This window comes from Desmodus rotundus, chromosome 5 (genome assembly GCF_022682495.2).
Source record: "Desmodus rotundus isolate HL8 chromosome 5, HLdesRot8A.1, whole genome shotgun sequence".
In the NCBI taxonomy this organism is placed as follows: domain Eukaryota; kingdom Metazoa; phylum Chordata; class Mammalia; order Chiroptera; family Phyllostomidae; genus Desmodus; species Desmodus rotundus.
In genome coordinates this window covers 38,983,093-39,001,999 of record NC_071391.1, presented here as the reverse complement: position 1 = coordinate 39,001,999, position 18,907 = coordinate 38,983,093, and the positions used below count along the sequence as shown (strand labels likewise).

The 18,907-nt window shown below is 49.3% G+C and overlaps 1 protein-coding gene across 14 annotated transcripts in view; it reads right to left on the bottom strand.

Moving 5' to 3' along the window:
• The window catches only part of IRAG1 (inositol 1,4,5-triphosphate receptor associated 1), a 112,635-nt gene that overhangs the window by 67,398 nt on the left and 26,330 nt on the right, over positions 1-18,907 (bottom strand). For 9 of the 14 annotated variants that reach the window (XM_024558841.3, XM_053924970.1, XM_053924971.1 and 6 more), the window contains exon 1: positions 4,515-4,735. The exons of 2 other annotated variants lie outside the window; for them this stretch is intronic. In XM_024558841.3, the coding sequence (XP_024414609.2) occupies positions 4,515-4,712 (198 nt within the window). In that variant the 5' untranslated portion in view covers positions 4,713-4,735. Of the gene's footprint in view, positions 1-4,514; positions 4,736-18,907 lie in introns of those variants that run through there. 3 more of the 14 variants (XM_071221437.1, XM_053924977.2, XM_053924976.1) reach the window with 1 other exon arrangement.

Genomic DNA, 18,907 nt, shown 5'->3' with positions numbered 1-18,907 from the left:
ACAACCAATGTTTCTAAAACACTTCCTGGTTTGTCCTAGCCACTTACAAAGCGACAATCTCAGAGCTCTTAAGACCAGAACCACTAGAAGCCATCCTGGTGGAACTGTCCGCTTGACCCTTTCCAGCTGCTTTTTCATAGAGAATGAGGCATCAAGTACCTGCTCCTCATGCCAGGGGTCTGGTGTCCAGGACGCTGGCTTTACTGTGGAGTGGGGCCCAGGAAGGGGGGCAAAGCCGGCAGGAACACCTCCGCAGAAGCTTGGGTTTCAATCTCCACTCAACCAGGACACAACTATGTGACCTTTGACAATTACATAACCTCACAAAGACTTCTTTTCTTCTATAAAATAGAGATGAGATATGTACCTTGGAGGGATGAGCATGTAGCATGTGCCCAATAGATGTCCCCAATATCCCATACACCCATTCACCAGGTCTTAATGTTTTACTGATAACTTATTTAAAGATATTTCATTGATGATCTTAACCGAGGCTGTTCTCACAAAGAGGTAGGTGGAAACGAGCTCAGGGACGATGAATTCAACAACTGAAGCTTTCAAAGCCCTGCCCGGTTTCTAGTGATTAGCGTACACTCACTTATCCCCCGAGTTTTCTCATCTGTCAATGGGGTGATAATCACACCGCCCTCCTAGGGCTGTGCAGTTACTACGTGTTAAGTGCTTAGAGCTGTGTCTGCCACACAGGACGCACATGGCATGAGGGCTCTCGTTGGGGGAGCTGGGGAGGTATCCCCACCCTGCACAGTCCTCACCGGATTCCAAGTGTTTTACATGTAACACCTATTTTGTCTTCATCTCAATCCTGCCAGAGGGAATTGCTTATTTGGGACTTTTCCCCCCAGGGAGGGAGCACACATTTTCCAAGGGGTGTCCATGGAGGTGCCCTTCCCTGTTCCAAGGCCACCCCAGAAGGCACTGCTCAGGGCACAGCCTCACAGAGTGCGCTGTCGGGAGGCCTCAGTTCATTGTGAGTTTTGATTACAGCTTCTGTTTGGGGCCTAAAGGGTGTGTATGTGTGAGAGAGAGCGTGTGTACATGTGTGGATGTTCACGTGTATGTGTATATGTGAGAGTCTGTTTGTGTGCGTGTGTCTGTGTGAGAGTCTGTGTGTGTGACTATATTCATGTGTGTGTGTGTGCATGCAGGAAGAAAAACAGGATCTAGGTCTACTGCTTTAGTGCTTTTGTGTGAGAAGGGCTCAGCTAGCGCTCATGTCCGTCATGGGAAATGGGGGCTGGGGCCTGAGGAACCAGAAGTAGGGCTGGACCCCGGGGAGCTGTAAACTCAGAAGGATGCTCCATTCTTTGCCTGCTTCACAGAGTGGGAATTCACACGCCACCGAGAGTTCCAGCCAAGCCCTCCTGGCCAACCCTACTTCCCTGGCTGCCTGGTTTCCGCTGCTCCCAGGGACTCGGGCTCCAGCCCCTAGAGGCTGCAGCCCAGCTCACAGGCCTGACACACCCCGTAGGCTGTGGCTGCCTGACAAGGGTTGTCTGATGGGTGGAATAGAGGGAGATGCTCTTCGCTGACAACGACTATGGGCTTCTGGAGAGCTCAGGGAGGCCCAGTGTCTGTCTGTAAGGGCAGAGAATAAAAGAATACTGAATCCTATGTGGCCTTCAGCCTGAGCTCTATTGTTCCTCAGCCCCAAAGAAGGCACGCAAAGGCTGGCTGAACAGACAGAGTCTAGGAGCCAGCTACTAATGGCTGACCCAGGGAAAAGATGAGGAACAAGAGGCACAGAAAATTTAACAGACTCACTCAAGGTCTCTTGGCCAGGATGTGGAGGAGCCTAGTTTGGTGTGACTACAGAATCCCCATCCTTAAGGACCAAATCCTGTGCTAATGATCCTTCCTTATAAGACCTGGGCATCCTGGCTCCAAATCACCTGAGTTCCTCATGGGTCCTTCTCCTGCTGGGCTCTGTCAATGCCAAAGCTATTAGACCCACAGTCTCTTATTTTCTTGACCTGTCACAGCACAGAGCTAGAGTCATGGCATTGGAAGGAACTAGAGACCATGGGGTCTCACTCCCTCATATCATAGAAGTCTGGTTCTAGCTCAAGGTCACATGGAGAGTGAGCCTGCAGGGACAAGGAATCTGGAGCTCCAGCTATTCCACTGGGGTTCTCTGCCCCTCAACTGTGTGGTGGGCTCATGAAGCCCTTCCCCTGCTTGGCCAACCCTAAAAACTCACCCTCACCTCTGACACAGTAGAGCTGCACCTATGTATAGCTTGAAGCCGTGATGGTCAGGAGGGCCAGCAGGCTTTTGTGCTGTCTGGTTTTATGTCTCCTTGTGAAGTTGGGAACCAAGATGAACTGAACTGAATGTAAAAGGATCTCTTCATGGAGGGTGGAGTTTCATAATTGTCCATCTATTATTATTATTATTTAAGAACACTCTTTAAAAATCATTACCTGACAATACTTTTTTCATTGCTTTTAGAGAGAGAGAAAGGGAGAGAAACACTGATGCAAGAGAGAAGCATCGATTGGTTGTCTCCCACACGTGCCCAGGCCAGGACTGGTGCCCAGACTGGGGATTGTATGCGTCGGACGGGGGTTCACAGGCACTGGTGCCCAGAACAGGGATTGAACCTGAAACCAAGTATGTGCTCTAACCAAGAATCGAACTCGCAACATTTCAGTTACGGAATGATGTTCCAACCAACTGAGCCACACCGGCCAGGGCTTTTTAAGAGTACTTATATTCTTGGGGAGCACACTATGGCAGCTGTTTGGGGGAGTTGCCTGCGATTTTAGAGCTAGATTTTGCATCAGAATCTGGCTTAAGGGTTCTACCATTGTTAGTGAGGTGGATGGAAGCAGTCAGAGATAGCCAAGGTAGAGTCCAGGACTGAGGGGTAGGCATGCTAAGGGGCCAGAACCCTGGAAAACAGTGACCTGAGGACTGGGAGCAGTCACATTTGGCTCCAGATGTGAATATTTTGCAGAGGAGCAATTTGGAGCCACCAAAAGCAACTCAGGAGCAGCGCCCTCTGTGGCTTAAGACATTCCTGGGAGCAGTTCTCAATAAAACCCTGAGCTGGCTGCCTTCAGCCAAAGACATGGGGGCTTGGCCCACTGTCATTTAGAAATTCAAGGGCTTCCCAAGGCTGCCAAGTTTCTGCAACACCATGAGCTTGCGATATGGAGATACAAGAGGCCATTCTTTTCTAAATATTTATTATCTATGTTCCCAGAGTTATGATGTGTGAGAAAACAAATGTCATCATAACATGAAGATATTCACTAAGAACCTCCTCACTTGTCACTCATATATTCTTCGCTCACTCTTAGCAAGTGTCTATCTCTTTTGATTGAGGGCAGTCGAGGTGACAGTCAGATAAAACAGGATGACACAAATCCAGTGCAAACCAACTGCAAAGTTCATGAGATGAAAGAAAACAAGGTCAGAGAGCTTCACGTGCAAGGTCTTGGGCCAAAGCAGAGCAGATGGAGCTGGATTAGTTAACAAATGAAGAACAAAATTATGAGGATGTGGTAACATAGGTTCTTCACGAGAGAATGATTTGAATACTGAAGGGTTGAAAGAGGTCCTTGAGAAAATAAATGAAGATCTTACACACTAAATCACCAGAATCTCCGAATGAAGGCACTATACAGTAAAATGTGAAGGAAGAGGTATCATGTGAACAGATCATCTTGTTGATATAAAAAGAAATATACCCAGACTAAAACTAGTACACTTGATTTTTTGTTCATTCTAAAAAGTGACATATAGCCCTGGCTGGTGTGGCTCAGTGGATTGAGCACCAGCCTGTGAACCAAAGGGTCATCGTTTTGGTTCGATTCCCAGTCAGGGCACATGCCTGGGTTGTGGACCAGGTCCCCAGTAGGGGGCGTGCAAGAGGCAACCACACATTGATATTTCTTTCCCTCCCTTTTTCCCTCCCTTCCCCTCTGTCTAAAAATAAAATAAAATCTTAAAAAGCAACTTCCTAAAAAGTGACATATAATCTATATTTTGTAGTATATATAGCTAAAAATAACTTGCTTTTATAATTTCATTTGTACAGTACAATCTCAATGAGACCCTTTAAATTACCTTATTTTCATCATTTCCTTTTTTATAATATAATTTTGTTGAGAATCTTTCTCACTATTTAATATGAAAATTTGGTCATTTTAAGCAGATTCACTTTAAGTGACTCTTGCTGGGGCTTATGACCCTGACATGACGAGCTTCTCCTCCAAGGCTTCCTCCTTTCCAGGAGGGGGCCTCCAGGGTCAGGGTGGTTTGATGTCCCAGGAGGCCTCAGTCACACAGCCCAGGGGGTCCCACTGTCAGAGTGTATGGGGGCCTGGGCAATTCAAAGGAACTGTGTGTGTTTATTCCTCAATGTGGGTGCTGCACACCTTTCCCAGGCATCGGCAAACGCTCTGGCCAGGCTGGGCACTGTGGCCTCAGCCCAGGGCACTTGGCTTGGCCCTGGCCAGGCTAGCCGCAGGCAGGGAGGGGGCACTTACTTGGCCGTTGGGGCTCTGGGCTGCCTGTGGCTCTCCAGGGGGCTCCTCATCCTCAGGAATGTGGGGCATGGCAGCCTTCTGACAGGAGTGGCCGCAGGTGCCCGGAACCTCTGCTGTGTCAGCCCCAAAGACGCTCCAAGAGGCCTGGGCTCTGCAGGCTGAGGAGATGCCAAAAGGACAAGTCAAATCCACTCCCATCCCTGACCCAAGCTGGGTTCCATTTCAGGGGGTCATGAGCCGCAGAGAGAGCCTGCTTGAGTTTGCGTCAACAGCAGAGGCGGGAATAAAGGGCATTTGGAATTGAATTTCCTTCTGTTCACTAGCACTGTTTACAAAGTCAGAGGTGGCCTTAGAGATTTTGCATCTAATTTGGTCCTTGCAGTAAACACAACTATGCCGGAAGGGAGAAAAGCGCTTCAGCCTCTTCAAAACCACAGCTAATGGAGGACACGCCTTTGGGATCAGATGGACACCATTTATTGAGCACCTACTGGTGCTAGGCACTATCCTAGGAGCACCACCGACATTAGAAGCACCACTGACATTGCCTAATTTAATCCTTATGAGGACCTCTGATGCATGTGTTAACATTCACATTTTATAGATGAGAAAACTGCTTCAGAGATGGGCAGCCACTTGCCCAATTCGTACAAAGAACCAAGCATTTGAATCCAGGTCTCTCTGATTTTGAGGCCAGGGTTCTTCCACTGTACTCCACAGGCTTCTTTGGCTGGGTGTGGGAAGAGGAAGGGCTGGTGTTTCCTGACTTCCTGCCCCATGGCTCGCCCCACACTCTTCAGCTCTTCTAACCCCTAGTTCAGGGCTCTCCCACTTGAGGATAGATCTCGTTGGCCCTGTCAGCCCTGCTAAAGCTGTGACTCTGGAGGCTTGGCCCAGGTGCCTCTCATGTGCCTGGTGCAGTGCTCCCACCCAGCAACCTTGGGTTGCCTCCCCCAAAACCAGGCTTATCCCTTCCCCATGCTGTAGCGACCTTGAGGCCTGACTGGGATTGATCCCTATCAGCATAACCTCATTGATCTTGACATAGTAATTGTCTCAGGGACAGACAATAGATTTAGCCTAAGCCAATGAGCACAGGTCAGTGTTTGGGGACCCAGACACTTTCTCTTGCCCTGGGCAGTGGAGGATGCAGATGCGGACCTGGTGTTGCTGATGCCATTCTGTGTCCAGGAGGAAGGCCAGGCTGAGGATAAAACTGACACACCCAGAGGACAGGGCAGAGACAACGGACCTTGCCGAGAAACGGAGCTGGAGCCCTGATCCACGTTTACCTGCAGGCTGAACTCTTTCTAAGCCAGCCAGTTACATAAGCAAATTTCAGTGTTTAAGTCCATTTGGGTTGAGTTTACTTGTACGTACTAACTTGTAACTACTATACTGTCACTTGTGACCATAACTGCTCTTTCATGTTTCCTGCCAGTCAAGAGGCCTAGGACCGTGATCTCTCCACTGGGTCTGGCTCCTCTGCTTCCTCCTAGAAAGGGAGACCAGTGATGTTGAGTCTCCCTCTGGAGAGACGGGATAGCAAGATAGAAAGGGCACAGGCTTTGAAACCAGATTCCTGGGTCTGAGTCTTCACTCTGCCACTCAGTGGCTGTGTTGCCTTGAACGTTGGCTTCACCTCTGAGCCTCAGTTTCCTGGTCAGGGGAACAGAGATAAGGGAACACGTAGGACTGTTCCAAGGATGAAATGAAGCAGAGAGCCCAGCATGGAGTAGTGCTCACAGAGGCCATGTGGGTGCAGGAAGTCTGCAGCCCAGGAAGCTTGGCCAGAGTCCAGAGGGTTCTGGCCTGGCCTCTTCCCACCTCTAAACTCCTTCAGGTCCCTTTACCCTAGTGGGGTGTGAACACCTTCACAGACCTGCAGAACGCACATCTAGACTGCTTCTACAGTTTCAGAGGTTCCCTGACAGAGCTGCTCTCCTGGACGGCAGAGGAAAACCACCAGACATGGGGTCATCCTGAGATCCTGGCCTCAGCCACAGTGAGGGGGTTGCTGGGACCACATGCGGAGGACAAAGGACACTCTCATATACTGAGTACCTACCATGCCCTGGGTCTTATGCAAGGTACAGACTGCTGGAGGCTGCAGGAGGATGAAGCAGGAAGCCCCGCCACCTCCCATGAAACTAGACACTCTTTCCTCCCCACGGAAAGGGCTCGGAAAGGGCCTCAAGTCAGAGTGCTGTGGGGCAGGCTCAGAGCCGGCATCATCTATGGCCCCGACCGACGTCCACACCAGACACATGCACCTCTGACTGAGCTCCTGGAGGCAGGAGAGAGGTCTGATTCCTCACAGGTAACCAGATTTGTCCAATTTTTTTTCTTGATTTGTATTTAAAAACTAGAGAAACTTAGCCCTGGAGTTGCTCGATGTGACTGTCATCTTGACTTCTGTCATTCTCTGCGGTGGAAAGCTGGTCCCATTCTCTCTGAAACAGTTAAGGTGACACCTACTGGACAGCTCAAAAAATCTCATCTCAAGTAGAACATCCATGAACTGAGTCATTCATTCACTCATTCATTCACTTGTTCACCACAAGCACTCGATTCACCCCCACTCTACCAGGCCCTGTGCTAGGTGTTGGCGACATAAAGATGATGAAGATGTGGCCTTGGCCTTCAAGAAGAACAGAGTCCAGTGGCAGGAGGCAGCTGGAAAACAGCATAGTGGGATAAATAATTTGAAAGTGAGAACTTGCAGGATCCCAGGAAAAGGTTCCTAATTATGGAAATTATGATGGGTAGAATATAGTTTTAGTGAAGATTCTACCTTAGAAATGGTGTTTGAGCTGAGCCATGAGCACTGACGTGCTGAATGATATTTCTCTGAACAGACTAGCAGGAGGCCTAGCAGACAGGTGAGACAGGAAGGGAGAAGCCACACTGGACACATTGAACTTGGCTCTCAGGAATGAGAGCCATGGGGCCAGGTCACACTGTTTCCCATCCCAAATGGTCACTATATGAATAACTGGAGCTTTGTATTTGCACAAAGGTGAGCTCTGTGGTTAATTTCTATTATCTTTACTTGGACTTCAGCAGCAGGATGTCAGTGGCACTGGTATCAACGTAGCAAGAGTATCCACAAAGCCAATCCTATCACAGAGGTTCGCTGCACCTCCCAAGAAACTGCTTAAAATGATATGTAAAGTGTGTGCAGATCCAGGCTGTCTTAATAGGAGTATAATTTCCAAAACTTGGGAGGTGACTGTTCCACTTTTTCTTTATGTCTTAATCTGCATCAAGTATATTGTGCTCTGCATACTATGAAGGATTCAGATAAATTGGCGATGTTCAAAAAAGTGGAAGAAGATGGAGGGACACAAAAAGTATGTTTAAAGAACTAGAGATGTTTAGCCTGGAGAAGAGAAGGTACATGGAGAAACAAAATCTCTTCTCAGATACTCAAATCCATTCATGTAGTTCTACTGTTCCCAAAGGACAGGTTCCTGAACAATGAGGGCAAGGTTAGGTCAAAGCCAGGGAAGACTTTCTGGTGGTTGGAACCACCTGAAGGTGCGATGGGCTGCTCCTCAAGGTAGTGAGCTCCTCACTCCGGGGAGAGTTTCAGCAACGGCTGGGGCAAGGGTCACAGGATTCCTACTCACTCCAGAGGTCTTTTCCAACCCTGAAAGTCTCTAACATCCTGGACTCTTTCTAGTCACAATAGGCCACAGGTTTGATGGTCCCATCCCAAAGGATTCTGGGATTGAGGTATTCTGATTCATCAGAAATGTCTCCACTTCTTTTTCTCTACCTCCTACTCCTCAAGAAAGACCTTGATTTAATCCCTGGGTCAGAAAGCAAAGTCAAACAGAAACAATTAAGTCAGAGAAGCACTGAAAGGTGTCAGCTGCTGCAGGACAAAGCAGAGTGGAACCTGGCTGAGGTCCCACACTTGACAAGTTGGAGCCCTGAGCTCCTCAGGGGGAGTCCCAGCAGCCGCGCCTGCCCAGGCCATTCCCACGCTGCTCCTGGCCCGTTTGCTTTCTCTCCCATCCATTATTATAAACTTGCTGCTTAAAATAGCAAGGTAAAAGCAGAGTCCCTCCCCCAGGGTGACATCTAGGTTCTGCTGGAGCTCGTGGGCATGCGGACCTTGCATCCATCACAGCAAAGTTTAGAATACAATCTCCAGGAAGTGGTGATCTAGAGCACCGACCCATAAAAGGGAAAAATATTTAGTAATGTTTGGTCTCCAGCCACTCCTTCTTTAACCCATTTCCAAGGCCCTTCTTGCTGCCTCTCTGGCCAGGTCAGTAAAGGGTTAGGTGGGTCGTTAGCCAATCAGCCCTTTGGGCTCTACTCATTCTGCCTCCACCAGTGTTTAAGTTTAACCTGGCCCAATTTACAGAAAGGAAAACTGAGGTACAGAGAAAGGAAGCAACCTCACTGGGTCCAGTTACCCTTGTAGCTGGTGCAAATTATCTCAAGAGGCTTTATTGGTATAACTATCTAATCATTTGTGTAACTGAAAAGGCCAACAGCGTCTAAACCATATTTAAGTATGTTATCTGCTCCTGGACATGCTCATGAAAGAAAGCAAACTAACACACTCTTTTTATCCTTCTGTTCATCAGATATTTCTATGTTGCCTACTGAGTACCGGACACTAGGTTAGGTATATTTCAAGTGCTATGGTATTTAACCCTGTGAGATGGGTTTTATTGTTTCCATTTTATGTAGTAAGGAACTAAGAATCAGAGAGGTTCAGCAACTTGCTCAAGATCACACAGCTAATAAGGCTAATAAGTGGTAGGCCAATTATCATAACCAAGGATAGTTTGATTCCAAAGCCTGTCATCTTTCCCCCTTCTTCTCCTCTGCCTCCTCCCCCAGGAGTTCTGCTAGACTGTAGCAGCAGAACCATCCTGAACAGCGGCCCTGCGGAGAACTGGAGTGCATGTTTCCAGTGAGGCTAAGGACGACGCTGGGGCAGGGGGAAGGAGCAGCAGGTTGTCAAGCCAGAGGTCCTATGAAGGTAAAAGAGTGGGCCCACAGTTTGAGGTTGCATGACCACCCCCACTGTGGGATGGCAAATCCCATTCATTCATCTGTCCGTCCATGCATTACCCATTCGCCTTCTGACTTTTCCATTTACACAACTGCCCATGAGTTTGTCCATCCAGCCGCAGAAAGTCCCATGATTGTATGTCAACAGTGCAAGCTCTGCCCCTGGGAATAGCCTCTGTAGGACCCTGTGGGCTGTGGGGAGAAGGAGAGGGCGCAGGAGGGGGCTGCTCTGACCAAGTGGCTGGACAAGCAGAGGCATGACCAACGGCAGCTGAAGGAGCACCTCCACTCTGCACACTTCAGCTGGGGAGCGACGATGGCTTATGTCCCAGGAAGCATGGCGGCATCATCACGAGTCATGATTTAGCAAGGGCTGTTAGAGCAACCAACCCCCTTCAGTGCTCTCGGCAACCCTGTGAGGTGAGTAACGGGAATACTATTATTATGAACATTATAATTTTACAGAAGAGGAAACAAAGTCCCGAAGACATGCCTAGTCACATTGCTCATGAGTGGCTGTGCCAGAAGTTGGAGCAGGTCTGTCTGACTCCCCAGCTCCTTGTCAGGCCGAGCCCACCAGCTCATGGGTGGCATTCCTGGCAAGCAATGGCCTCTCACAATGGCCGCCGAGGATGCCTCTCCCAGAGCCTTGCAACCAGCCCAGAGGAGACCAAACCCCTCTCCGAAACCCCAGTGGCCCAGGAGCGCAGCCTACGAGCCAAGTGTCTCTCATAGTCTCTCATGAATCTCTGGGTCTCGGGACAAGAGCCAAGGCCCTCCTGGGAAGCAACGGGTTAACCCAGACTCCACTGACCTTTTTGGAGTGACTCAGAATTCTCAGAAGGGAAGTTTTTTTGTTCTTCCAGCTTTGAATTTTTGCTTTCATTTTAGTAGCACAAAGAATTCAAAAGAGATTAGGTTGCTATTAATACCACTGGTCTATCTCTAGATGAAGAATTTGATGGAGGGGACTGTTTGGAGCGACAGCACACACATCTCTCTCTGTCCTTCTGCAGCCTCAGGGGATGTCGCCAGTCCTGCCCCTTGCTCCCACCTTACAGGGCCAAACAGAGGCAAGGACTTAACCAAAGCTACACCTGTGGATAGGGGGCAGTCAGAGAAGGTACCCAAACCCCTGATTCCTGCGCCCCAGGTTTTCTTTTAGTAAATAACAAGCAAAGTGTTCGTGCTGTGAAAGCAGGAGTCCTCGGGCAATGCCTTCCGATCCTCCTGCCTCTGCTGGTCATTTCCCCGATGAGAGAGGAGGCTTCCTGCTCGCTGCACTCACCCCAGGGCAGACCTGAACAGACTTGGAGCATCTCCTGGGGCATCAGATAACAGCTCAAAGTGCTGAGAGGTGCCTCTGTGAGTCTCTGGGTCTGGCCAACTACAGAGCTGAGTCCTGTACCCCCACAAGGAAGTTCAAGCAGGGGTCCACCTGGGGATGGCCTCATCCTGCTTCCTAATCTTGGGATGCTTTGAGAGGGCTTTGGAGCTTGGCAGACTGGGTTCTAATTCTCCCTCTGCCTCTTTCTTGATGGCCTCAGTTTCCTCACCTGGAAAATGGAGGTAATAAGACTTGCCTTTTAGGGTTGTTGTGAGGATTAAATTAGGAAATACCTGCAAGGTGCCAGCACATTGTACTCAATGAGGTCCTTTCCCACTCTCTGAATAGGGCGCCTGAGTGCTCTTAGCCACGCATCATCAAAACCCAGCCAGGACCAGAGAGTCTGTGTTCATCCTCGGTGGCACAGTTCCTGGGTGGCAGAGTTCCTGGCTTTGCCTCTTTCAAGTAACAGAGACCCAGTCCAGGCCTGGCCAGGGCTTCTCTGCACTGACAAACAGATAAAGGGCTGTCAGACGTGATTGGAATTAAGCTCATCATCAGGGGCCATGCATTGGTGGTGCTGACATCTGCTCTGCTGTTGGACAGCCAGTGGCTGCAGGTGGCGGGTTGAGAAAAAGAGGGTAAGGTACTGTGGTCAGTCCCAGGTCTGTGCTGTGCTGTGGGCAGTCCTGGTGGAGCAAGGGTGGGGTGAAGAAGGGCAGAAGGAAGAAGGGGAGGAGAAGGGAAAAGAAGGAACTTCCAGACTGACTTCTCACCCTCAGCACACTCCCTCTGATCCAGGGGCTGCGGTCAGGGGTACCTCAGCGAGGCTGGCCCTGAGCACTGCCAGACCCATCCTCCCCCTCCGCCACCCCGTCGCTGGGGTCTGCATCCTGTGGCTATGCTCACCAGGCCTGAGGATCTCTTACAGGCTCTGCTGGCTGGGGGTGTCCTCCTCCCTGATTCAGAACCCATTCTAGCCCTAGCAGTAAGCCAGCATCTTCTCCAACAGCGCCAGGGCCATATCCAGGAGGAGAGGCTGGCAAGCTCCCAGAAGAGTTTGGAGCTCGTGTGGTGCTCAGTGGGGAGGAGGGAGTTGGGGGGCAAGGGGTAGGGGGGGAGAGATGGCACGTTGAAAACAGTAACACCCCTACCCCTGCTGTTTTGCCCTTCCCCTCATGCAAACAGCGAGGCCATTCTGTACCCACTGTCCTGGGAAGGGCTGTAGCAGCAAGAGGTAGATAAAGGGAGTGTGTCTCTGCCTTATATGTCACCAAGGGCCAGCTCTTAGGGAAACGGAGAGTGCTCAGGGTACAGGAAAGAGATGTGAGTACAAAACATCCTAAGTAAGGATAAATCTCCGCGCACACACCCGAGACTAGTAAAATATTATGGGGCGAGGGGGAGACAGGAGAGGTGGAGTAGAAGCTGTGAGAACGTGCACTCTGGTGAGTCCCCGAGAAAGGGCCGGAGTCTGCTTCCCTGGGGAGGTGGGTAAAGAGCCCTAAACCTGAGAGCAGAGAGGTCTTGGGCTCCATTTCCCAAACAGAATCCTGAGGAGAAAACCCAAAGAGAGGAGGAAACGGGTGTGACTTGGCAGATAATGCCTTTAGACATCCTCGGTTTCTTGTATCCCAGGGGGTGGGTAGGGGGCCAGGAGCAAATAGCACAATAATGTCTTTGCCCCCAGGAGCAGAGTTGCCAGAATTGAAGGTCCTTTATAAGGCTGATTCAGAGGTTACCTGCTGACCAAGGACTGACAAAGGTTTAAGGGACATCTTGTCAAATGCCAGCCTGGACAGATGACCTGGGGCACCAGGGTAGCCTCCAAGGGGCCCCTTGGACCTTAAATGTCACTATGGAGGAAGAGGAGAGACCCTGGAACGTCTGGGACCCAGGTTCTACGTGCCCTGAACAATGATCACACCAGAGCCAGACTTCCATCCACCCACCACCCACCCCCAGCCCTGACAGGAAGTAAGCGAGAACATTTCCCCAGGTTTCCTCTCTAGCTCGTTCACTTCAGCAACTCGTTTTTTAAAGTAAGTCTACTTGAAAAAGTTTTTGCTTCTTGGAAATATGTGGAATTGCTCAATTGGAGGTAGTTCAAAGGCACCAGCAACAGTGGAAAAGTATCTGAGCTTCCCATTTAGCTCCTGGCAGAAATAAATCCCGTCCGGTGCTCTTTGTTCCAGGCCGCCCAGCAGCCTCTTCCCTGAGTCACTCACTCCAGGGTGCCATGAGTCATCATCCTGGGGTCAAGGACCACACGGTGTTCCTGGGACTACAGGACTGGCCAGGGCACCGATGACCAGTCAGCAGGAAGAACAGGGCATGGAGAGCTGCCTCCTAGGTCCTGGAGTTGGCTCTGCCTTCTCACGTGTATGACCTCGGGGAGTCCCCCAGCCTGCCTGAGGAGGAGGTGTATTTCCAGGCCCTTCCAACCTGCTCTTTGTTGGACCCTCTCCAGCGGTGTATGCAGGAGCCTGCTCATAACAGCTCATGAGGGCTGAATGTAAAATTGTCAACAATTTTGTGAGCTGGTTGTTAAACACAGACATTGTTAAAAATTAAATTACAAAGGAAATAAATCCCCCAAATAACCATGCTCTGAATATTTTGCTACATTTTACTATGATCTACGCTCTTGAGATGATTTATTTCTAGCATATCTGTGTGGTGGAAACACTATACATGATATGCTACTGTGCATCTCTTCCTACCTCCATGTTCAGTGAGGTGGAGTTAGTACCTTGAAATTAATCATGATGGCAGTATTTACACCACAGGAATCAGCAAATGCTACATATCAAGGCCTTTTTTCCCCTCAGAGAGTTGGCTGTTAATCATTTACTAGCACATCCCTGAGCCTCTCAGTCCTAGGCCCCCTCCTCCTTACCCCTGCCAGGGTGCAGAAGAAATGCAGATGACTTTAATCTGAACCCACGATGGTACAGTTACAGAGATTTGATTGCCAACTGCCTTTGCATAACCCTTCCCAAGTGCGCAGTGGGCCCCTCCCACTCACCAAGTCCCAGACAGCACCCACAGTTTCTTCCCCTCCACGGCCCTGCCCTCCCCAAACCTACTCTTTCTGAGCCCTAGTGAATGACGCCCAAGCTAAAAACCTGGAAGTCATTATTCCTCCCTCTCGTCACCCTCCTCAGAGAGACCCCAAGTGCTGCCAGTCCCAGTTCAGACAAGTCTTCGATCACTTCCCACCTGCCCATGGCCACCACCCCTGCCATGACTCTGTGTGACCCGTGTCACAGCAACAGCCTCGTGGGTCTCCTTACCTCTGTCTGGCCCCTTCCAACCACCCTCCACAAGATGCCAGAGCAGTCTCTCTAAAACATGAATTGGATCACCTTTTCCTTTCTTAAAACCTTTGAGGACTCTGTTTTTCCATGGGACCAGTTCTAAGTCAAGATCCCAGCCCCTCTCTCTGGCCTCATCCCCTATTTCAGCCTTCATACAACTTAGTCTACAACCGCAGCAGACCAACAGCCAACCCAAACATGCCCTGCTTTTTCACGCCCTTTGCATATATCCTTGGGCCTGTGCCTGGGCTCCTTTCCATCTCCTTTCTACCACTGGTGAACTCCTACTCATCCTTCAAGACCCAGTTCAAATATCCCCTTTTTCATAAACCCTTTCCACTGCTTCACCCCAGAAAAAGTTACTCCTTTATTGTTTCCTATGGCTGCTGTAACAAATTACCACAAATTTGGCATCTTAAAACAATGTAAATGCATTATCTTGTGGGGTTAGAATGCCAAAATGAGTCTCCGTAGGCTAAAATCAGAGTATCAGCAGGGCCTTGTTCCCTCTGCAGCCTCTGGGAAAGAGTCCATTTCCTGGCTTTCCCAACTTCCAGAGGCTGTGGTCCTCAGCTGGTGGCCCTTCTCCATCACCAAAGCCAGCAGGGTAGTATCTTTTCTTCTCTCTGACTTCTGCTTCCATCCTCACATTTCCTCCTAGTCTGACCTTGACCAGCTTGCCTCCTTCTTATCAGGACCCTAGGGATTACATTGGGCCATGCAGGCAGTCCAGGACAATCTCTCAATCTCAGGACCCTTACTTTAAACGTATCTGCAAAGGCCCTTTTTCCATTTGAGGTGACATATTCACAGGTTCCAGGGATGGGGACGTAGACATCTTGGCAGGGAGCAGGGGCGGATTGTTTGGTTCATCCCACTTCTCCACTGCCCCAGAGCACTTTGCCCAGACCTCCATTCAGCTCTACTTTGAGGACCTCGCAGCAGGGACTATACTTTTATTCATATTTTTATGATTATTTTAATAAATATATATGGTTTTGACCCACATCCAGAACAGAGTCAAACAGAATAGCCACTCACTAAATGTTCGTTGGATTAGTGGGTGAAACCATATCACCAATAAACAGATTAAGAAAGCTTTGCATTCATTGGCAACCAGCTTCTGTAAAATAGGGTTCACGCAGAGGTGGCAAACTGACGGCCTTGATGGGCCGGGCCGACCGGGTGAGTGACAGCATTCTGGAGTGTGGCAGACCAGGGCAGACAGGCTGTACCTAATGGGGGCAGTTACTATTTAATGTTGAGGTCATGAAAAAATACCAGTCTTTTCTTGGCCAAATCTCCCAGTTTTTTCCCAAGAAAAGCTAAAATCCACAATGTTTACATATGAAACCCTCCAGTTTATACATGTTAAATCTAATTTGAAACTTCGGTTTGGCATAGAGTCTGGGCTGTTCAGACACCTTCCTAGTCACTGAGCTCAGCCCCGGTTTACAGCCCGGAACCAAAGCTGGTGGGAATGCGTGAAGCGCAGCTCGGGCGGCTCCGTGGAAAAGATAGGATACAAGTTTCATTTCAGAACATTTCCATCCAAGGCAGTTAAAATGCACAAATGCTTGATGCCTTGGACAGTCATTTTTGCTCACAATATATTGACTGGAGAGAAAGTCAGGTGGTATGATTCTACTTTCATTTTCAAATCCCATGTATTTTTATGTATGTACATTTTAGGTGGAATATATGTAGACAGACATATGGCTACCTTTATCCATGAAAGTAGGGGAAGAGAAGTCCAGAAGTTTAAAAGCCAAAGTTGGTTATTTCAGTGAAATTATGAATAAACTCAATTTAACATATTTTGAATGTTTATATTTTCCATTTTTTTCTACAACAAGTGTGACGTACTTGCATAATAAATAATAGAGTTGTTAAGGGGGGGGGGGGGAAAGACAGTCTCCTGGTGTCCTGAAAAATTACTCAAAGAGAAGTTTCTCCCTGATGATCATGGGTCACTTGGGCACCAATGGTCTGAGCCTTGCTATGGAACTTTCTGTCTAGAATTCTCTGGCCACTTCCTGCTCATACTTAATACTCATTTCAACTGTCACTTCTACCAGGAAGCCTGCCCTGACTTCCTCTGATGCCCTTCTTATGGGCTCCATGTCCTCCCTTCCTCATAACTCTGTCAGTTTGTCTTATAATCATTTGTTTAGTGGATCAGCAGTTCTCATCCTTTTGCTATCTAGTCTCCGGAAGGTGTATAACCAATTTCAATCAACTAGCAGAGGCAAACATCCCCAGGGTGGTAGAAGTACGCAAGTCCTCTAATTAACTCTGCTGAGGCTCTTAGCAGGGCACATTTCCCCCTCCAACCCTGCTCTCAGCCACACTTCATTAACAGCCACATCTTCAGCTTCAACACCAGGACACTGTCTCCAGGAGTGTGGTCCCCAGGGCTGGGGAGAGAATGCAGCCAGCAGCTGCTGCTCTCTGTGGGCACGCCTAGCCTCTGTCTGGGTTGACAAAGCTGTTTGTTCCAGAAAGCTTTTATTCCTGGTTGGACCTGAATTAATTATCCTAATATCTCTTGGTGTCTCTGTTTCGATGTGTCATTACCAGGATGACAGCATGTATTTCTCACTGTTTGCTTGGGCCATGGCCGTTCGTAATGTAAAACCAATAGTGGCAGTAGTAGCAATAACGACATTGTTGAACACTCCCTACGTGCCAAGCCCTGTGCCGTGCTTTCCACACACACAGTTTCCTTTAATCATTACAGTGCCCCGGACAACGAGGATAGCTGGTATTGCCTGCGCAGTGGCTGTCTGCCAGGCAAGTGCAAAGTCTTATTGTTCTTTATCTCTCTGAATTCTAACAGTAGCTCTGAGAAGCGGGTATCAGTTTCATCCATACTTTACAGAAGAGAAAACAAAGTCAAGTAACTTGCTGAAGATAATATTTATTAGTGGGCAGAGCCAAGACATGTGACAAAAATAAGATGGGTAGCCACGTGAAGAATCATAAACCATGAGTGAGAGAGGAACCTTTAAGATCCTCTGGTCCAGAGTCTTCATTTTAACTTTTTATTTTCTCTGAATCCATGTTTAATGCTCTTTTCATTAAAATACTTTTAAATGCTAAATAAATAAAAATCATGTCCTAGACAGTGGACTCCTTCAAGGCAGGGCCAGTGTATAATTCACCCTTCAGAGTTTCTTGAATAGATGAGTGAGAAAATGAATGAATGAGCAAGTGAAATAATTGTATCACATACTTTATGATGCAGAAGGGTTAAGGGAGTGAATGCTGGCTGCTGAGGAAGCCTTGGGAAGCCAAGTGGGCCCTCCAGGGCTGATTTCAACTATGGCCCCACCATGGCCTTGGAGTTCCTCATGTGAGAAGTGGGATAGAATTGGCTCCATTTTCCTCTTACTGGAGTGACATGAACACGCATCACCTGGGCAGGTGGATGGCCTTGCCCGCCCCTGTTCCCACTGAGCTTCCCCAGGTCAACAGCTGAGGTTTTCTCTCGACGATATGACTGGGTTTCCTGCTTTCCCTGACACACGTGCAGATTTTTCCCCTAGGAGTCTACCAATAAAACCCCACAAAGGGCGAGGACTCCTCTGCCACCTTCAGGCTTCTGTGTGACCATCCAGGACTTTTAGAGTTATCAGTAGGCCCCCAGCTTTAACCACAACCCAGCGGGAAGCCACAGAGCAGGCCCCCTGGCTCTTCTATGTCCACATGGAAAGCTAGCCAACGCCTGCCCCAAATGGCTACTGGTATGTGCTCAAATGTGCCATCATCCCAGCGCCTGCTGCCGTGGCACCCCTGCAACACCCTACTTCCTGACAGAGTGGAGCCATGGGGTTTGCAAGGTGGTCGTGGCCTCCCATCCCAAACCCAGTCACATGGCCCAACTTTGGCTCTGACAAAGGGACTCTGATATTGGGGGTCCTGGCAACCCGCCACCTGGAACACTCATTCCTGTGAGGCAGGCCTCTGGGGACAGCTGTCCCTTATTTCAGGGAGAAGACCGGAGGAACTGAGCCTGCCTGATGGGCCCCAAGGGGACCTGACAACAGCCAGTCCAGCCCACACTGCACATGCAGACTCTCTCAGAGGCCAACAGTGAGGCTGAGTCTGAGACTACACCTCTCCCTTAGGTCTTCTGGCCTCTGCACCTGAAGATGTCCATTCCTCAGGATGGGGGTGAGGATGGAGCAAGACACCCCTGCTTGTCCAGGACACGAGCTCTGTCCAGGCCAGCCAGACCACCAGGAGCAGCCAGTCTGAAAAGCCAGAATCAGAACTCTACCACCATGGGAACTTCATTTCAAATAAAAATAAAAATTCTTCCTTGATTTGGCAATAGCCCTATCCCCCAGGAAATAAAAATAAAACAATAAATGAACATCCAGTTCCCAGTGTGCCTTTCTTTGCTGCTCCTCCCTCTCCCTCATCTCCCCCTCCCTTCTTGGCTTTGTTCTGGAAGTGCGCATCAGGGCCTCTGTGGAGGAACTGGTTTGGGAAAGTGAGAAGGAAAAGCTGGCCTCCCCAGCGCCTTCACAAATCCTTCCCTCATTCAAGAAGTGCTTGTTGAGTGCCTCCCCAGTGTCAGGTACTGTGGCAGGCTCTGGGGCTCGGAAGTGTGTCCTTCAAGGCAGCCTCCCTGGACAGCCTTCCCTGACCTTTCCCAGATGCCGTGTGCTCTCTGGTCTGTGAGAGCACCGCACAGCTGCCCC